General features: G+C 48.5%; 1 protein-coding gene across 1 annotated transcript; it reads right to left on the reverse strand.

Moving 5' to 3' along the window:
• Positions 1-501: 501 nt before the first annotated feature.
• evla (Enah/Vasp-like a) lies at positions 502-5,555 on the reverse strand (the record flags this gene model as incomplete). Its single annotated transcript, XM_076167746.1, has 11 exons — positions 502-854; positions 946-1,003; positions 1,094-1,151; positions 1,236-1,296; positions 1,391-1,427; positions 1,553-1,580; positions 1,966-2,081; positions 2,222-2,475; positions 3,234-4,178; positions 5,159-5,220; positions 5,498-5,555. Coding segments are annotated over 11 exons (1,715 nt in total), but the record flags the coding sequence as incomplete, so codon positions are not given.
• Positions 5,556-6,000: the final 445 nt, after the last annotated feature.

The following is a 6,000-nucleotide window of genomic DNA, read 5'->3' on the forward strand; positions in this document are numbered from 1 at the left end:
GAAATAGGGGCATAAAAAGTGGTTGGATTTGTAATTTTGCTATATGTCTCCCAACGTCTTGGGTTGGGGACACAACACCAGTATGAACAAAGTCATCAAAAGCCTTTTTCCAGTCTCATACTTGAGGGCAGGTGAGTCTGTGGCGCCGTTTCGCCCACATTGTGCTTGTTCTCATCAAATACTGAGAGAAATGAACAAAAGAAAATACAAAAGGCCTACGTACATGGTGTGCAAGTTTCCTTTCTCCTTCTATAATATCAATAAAATACTCATTGTCATCAACAGCATCGTCGTCGTCATCATCATCATCACCACCACAGGATTTAAATAATAAAACAGTAAAAACTTAGAAAACAAAAATATTTTCTTTTTTTTAAGACTTGGGACTGAACGGAGAACAAAGAGTTGCAACACCGGGCTGACTGAGTCTATAGGTGCACAGAGAGGACCACAACACCAAACTCGGCACGAATGTTCCTTCATCATCACTTCGTCCTTCCATCACATCCTCTGTTGAGTTCATTAGTCCCTCACTCTTCCTTCCTTCCTTCCTTCCCTTTCTTCCTTTCTTTCTCCTTCTCGTTTTCACAAATCCGTCACTTTCTCTTTCTTCTTTACTTTGCTGTCCAGCAGACTCAAAAATGTTGGCACAACATCTCTGCAACTCGCATCATGGCAGCGTGAGGTCACAGAAACGTTGAGAGAACATTCCCCGGTCCTCCTGTCTGTGCATCTGCTGCGAGTCCATCCTACTACAATCTCCTCCACTTGCTCTCCCTCCTCCTCCTCCCTCCTCCTCCCATCGCTCAGATGACATTAGGACGTGCTGATTCTGCCGATTTCGTGTCTGATGGCTGCAAGGAATGTCATCACACAGTGTCAGTTAGAGCTGTAATTGCTATTGGGTGAAAATGACAGTATGTGCAGAAAAGGAGCAGTGCTTACCATTTATTATTTCATCTTTCACCTTATGCAACTCACGTACAACTTCATCCAAAATTTCCTGCAAAGCACAGACAGTAGATGAGTCAGACCCACTCAAGCTGAATACTCCAGTGTGAGTTAGCGCAGAGTGCTGTTTGTGCATACCGACCTGTTTCATCCTGTCGAATTCTGTGTCTGTTTCACTGGTGCTGCCGATGGGTCTCACTCTGCAACACATAAAGCACAAAGAATTTAAAGCCAGAAAAAGGAACAGAGTGTTGAGAAGTGCCCTCTCCTCGTCCCCTGCAGACCTGGACACCAGTGAGGACTTCTCTGTGGAGTTAGATCGCTCCCATGGCTTCTTCACAGCATCTGACAAAGGAATGATGTAAATGATATAAAACCATTCAGCACAGACTGCAATCTCTCTTATGACCTGCAAGAAACAAACTTTTGAGATCTTTACCTGTTGAGTTCTGCAGGCCCCGACCACTAGAATCATCCTGAAGACGAGAAAAACACAGGATCACTATAATTCAACTTCAGTGTGGCTATTTTACGACTGGATCTAAACATGGCCACAGAAACAAAAACTAATATTGTATGGGTATAAGTAAGAGAGACTTACTTCGTCAGGTTTCTCTGAAGCTTTCCGTCTACAAAAGCAATAAGTGAAGAAAGGAGAAGATGAGATAAACAAAACAAGAGCTTATTGCCTCCAGGAAGATAGTTAGCAGGATTACTCATAAAAGGTATAGACCATCTTTTGATGCTGATCTGCCGGTACTGATCTGATTCTTCTTCTTAAAACACCAGTTTCAATGAGGTTTATTAATCCCAAAACAGATCCAGATGACATGATTGGTCAGTCTTTCTCTGTTCGTCAAAATATTGTGAGAACAAGACAAACTCTATGTTTATTCAGCCTGGGGTGAAACTGCACCTGTCTAGTTTCTTTGTTGTTCCTTGATATTTACTTTAGACGCGTCTCTCCGCATTCCTTTCATGTACCTGTGTGTGTGTGTGTGTGTTCTGTTGTACCTGCGAGCTAGTAAGGCATTCATCTCCTGCATCAGTCCCTCCCCACCGCCGCCGCTGCCTCCACTGGAGCGGTTGGAGTCGCTTTTACCGCTCGACCCCGGCGGGCTGCTCTCATCCTGAGGGACGCAACAGGAAATGAGCGTCACGTCCTGGAATTTTGAGTTTTAGACAGATCTACCAAAACGACATCTATAGATCCTATAGATTTAGAATCTGTTCTAACTCTCCTGACAGAGACGCCACACAGAAGTCTCACCCTCTGGACTTTCCGTAGTTTGGCTCCTGCTAATGCCGCCGCCAAACCCGAGGGTTGAAGCTGGACCCCCGGCGGGCCCCCTGGAGGCCCCCCGCCGGTAGGCAGCGGAGGGGGCATGGGTGGGGGCACGGCCATTGGCGGTGGCGGACCGGGTGGCGGCGGCGGGGCTGGAGGGCCGCACATGGGTGGCGGGGCTGCAAGTGGAGGAGGAGCCACAGATAACATGGCTGGGTGACCTGCAGAGACGGGGGGGCCTAGGGAGCCAAAATGTAGGCGGGGTTAATGATTGGTGAAACAAATGTTATTGACCAGGGTTTGACTGTATGTCATCGATGGAATGTACTTCGGACTCGGACAGCAAAGTAAACAACTAGGGAGGGAACTAGGTGAGATTGGTTATGTGGGAAACTGGTTAATAATGATAATAATGAGTTTGTTTAGTGTAGTTAGTTTCATTTACTGGCTAAAAGAATTAAAGGAGCTAAGCAGAGGTTTTGCATGTTTGACCCAAATACAAACCGTCTACATTACTTTACTGTCTGCCATTTAACATGATTTATAAGTTTAGATTAGATGATTCCTGACATTTCCTTTCAATGTGGTGTGAAAATGAACTTGTAGGCCTGAAACCGGATTGAAACGTGTCATCTTTCATATTTACTTCTACTTATTCTTTCTCTCAGTTGTGAATGATTATGAAGCTGCAAGGGTAATCTGAAAACTCCACTGTGCTGGTGCGTTCACTGACAGAATCCCTCTTTCAATAATCCTTTCTTTTTATTTTACCTCAAATATAAACACCACTACCTTGATCCTTAGATAAGGTTTGTTGTTGGTTCACAGCTTTCGCACTCTGCTGTTTCTACTTTGCATTGGGCGAAGTGCTTCATGCTTGTTTGCACACATACGCGCATACATAACACCCACACCCACACACACACCCCCACACACACACACAGGTGTTGTCCCTCTGCTGAGAGACTCCCTCCTCCTCCGTCCTCCTTATACTTACTGCTGCTGGCCACGGGGGCCTGCTGGGGGGCGGGGGAGGGGCTCTCCTTGGGCGAGCCCCCGTCAGACATGGCAGTGTAAGAGGGGGGAGAGGAGGAGGAGAAGATGGGGGGCTGGGCCTGCTGGTGGTACACCTGCTGCTGCTGTTGCTGTTGTTGTTGTTGTTGCTGGTGTTGTTGTTGCTGCTGTAGGTGGAAGGTGGCTGGGTACTGGTGCTGGATGGGGCTGTGACCTGGGGCAGTTTGACCTAACATAGGGGGCAGGGAGGCGGACTCACAGTACTGCGGGGCGAGCGGGAGGTGCTGGGAATGAAGAGAGTAGGAGTCATCTGGCTGGCCGTTGGGCTGAGGGTGGGGCTGGTGCTGGGGGTACTGGTGAGGGCCTGTCGGGGTGCTAGGGTCAAATGGTGGGGCCTTCATCCTCGTGTTGAGGGGTGGGAGTGGGTGGGCCATAGGGAGGACGGGCTGCGGGGGCACAGCCTGCTTCACGGGCACAGCCATCATAACTGGAGGGGAGGAGGACGGGGGCATATGGGCTAACATGTGGGACAAATGGGAGGCGGACCAGGTGCCATGTTTAGGGGGCAGCACGATGTCTTGTTGCTGGTGGCTGTGGTGTTGTTGATAGTGGTGGAGGTGGCGGGCGGCTGTGGGAGGAGACAGGGGGATCTGGCGGACCTGTCGGCCCTGGGTGGCATACCCCGTCTGCACGGGGGAGAAGGCCGAGGCCAGAGAGGTGGAGAGCTGGGAGGACAGCTGGGCTTTCTCCCTAGCGGCCACTGCCTCTCTCTCCTGCATAGGAGAGGAGGAGGCGGAGGAGGGAGGGGAAGCTGAGGCCACACGGGCGTAGGATGGTGGCAGTGTGCTAGCTCTGTATTGTCTGTACTCAGGAGGAGTGTCTGGGTGGGTGGGAGGAGTGGAGACTTTATATTGGAGGGTGGAAACGACTGTGACAGGCAGAGAGAGAGAGAGAGAGAGAGAGAGAGAGAGAGAGAGAGAGAGAGAGAGAGCGAGAGAGAGAGAGAGAGAGAGAGAGAGAGAGAGAGAGAGAGAGAGAGAGAGACAGAGACAGAGAGAGAGAGACAGAGAGAGACAGAGAGAGAGGAAGAGGAGATGCAGACGAAGGAGGGCAACAAACAAAGGAAAAAAAGAAAAGAGAAAAACGTGAGAAGAATGAAAAGCAAACAACTGAGCAACCGAGCAAGTAAAAGATGAGAAATCAGGAGCAATCCAAAACAGAAGCCAATAGCAAATAAGAAATAACCACAAACAGAACAAGCAGCAGAATGCAACATGACTGAGCCATGATCAGAGAGCTTTATGGCATTTAACCCCCCAACAGTGTCGCTGAAAGAGAGAGATGACAGCAGAGCATGTTGCAGGGACCAGGGAGGGGTGTGTGTGTGCTGACATCACCACCGGCGGGGGGGGAGGAGGAGGAGGGAGGGAAGGAGGGAGGGGGTGACAAAGGATGCTTACGTCTGTATGTGTGTTTACGGAGGAGGGACGCCGCAACGTAAGAAGCATACGGGCATACAGACCGGGTTTGGTTTGGAACTCAGGCGGGATAAGACAAACAGGGGCTAAACTAACAGGGCCTGGGAATGTGGAATCGCCTGTTTAATCAGGGAAAGGAGTGTGCGTGTTTGTGCGTGTGTGCTTAGCCTGACCCAGCGCTGATAACATCCCTCGTTTATGACACTTAACGCAGAGCAAATACCTGTTTGCTTCACCACGTAGGTGTTAACCAGGGTGGGCTGAGAGATTTCTTTGTTGTTGACATTCTTGCTTTATTTGAAATGTGTGTACGTAGAGTTAACAAAGACGCCGTGCAGGTTTCAAGCTATTCATTTTATGATTCCCGATGCAGCATGTTAGACGGTGTGTGTGTGTATACCTGGGTGTGGTGTGTTTGGTCATGCCTCACCTGATCCTGAGGTTCGTCGCTCTCTCTCCTTCTGCGCCTGCATCTGGTGTTGCTCCATCATCCTAGCAACAGGAACGTGTTCACACCGAGCGCTTACACACGACAAACAGGCATGAGGCCCGAAGTAAACAGAACCAGGGTGCTTTGTTTGGGATTTCCATCCAAAATACCAGCTCTGAACGCCAATTTTATGATTGCATTTAAAATAAGAATCAACATTTCACTCTTATTTGGAATTACTTCAGTTTGTTGGCTGCCAACCTGCCGTCATTACCGCGTCCCGCCAATAGGTATCACTACTTTGTACAAACTGGAGCGTATGCGAGTCAGAACCCTTACCTCCTCTGCGCCTCGCCGTCCTCTGAGGAAGGCCCATTCTGGCGCTGCACGACTGGACCTAAAACACACACAAGGGAGAGAATATATAATAATCAACCACACAGAAACAGAAAATAGTTCCAATCAGCTCTGCCCCCTTTGTCTGTTTCATTTAAAGTGGTTTTACACAATAACAGCTCGACTCAGGAGCGTTAAAACTGCTGCTACATTTGTGCACAAATAGTTTGAAATGTTATTTTGCTGCATGTCAGGGTTTGTAGGAATAAACAAAGTCACTCTCTAGTTCTATAAATAACACGTTTGAGCTGAGAGGAGAGTCATCATGAGACGGGTGATCTGCCATCTGAACACAAATGTCAAAACAGAGACAGAAGACGCGTTTTAGCTGAGATGAAATAAATACAAGTTTTCATGAAATCTTCCACCCAAACCAAACGATATAACACAGATCATTGTCAGTGTTTCAACGTCATAACATTGTAAGCAAACATTCTCAGCTCAGG

This window comes from Genypterus blacodes, unplaced genomic scaffold (genome assembly GCF_046128005.1).
Source record: "Genypterus blacodes isolate CSIRO-AG114 ecotype Tasmania unplaced genomic scaffold, CSIRO-AGI_Gbla_v1 ptg000171l_1, whole genome shotgun sequence".
NCBI classification, from domain to species: Eukaryota; Metazoa; Chordata; class Actinopteri; order Ophidiiformes; family Ophidiidae; genus Genypterus; species Genypterus blacodes.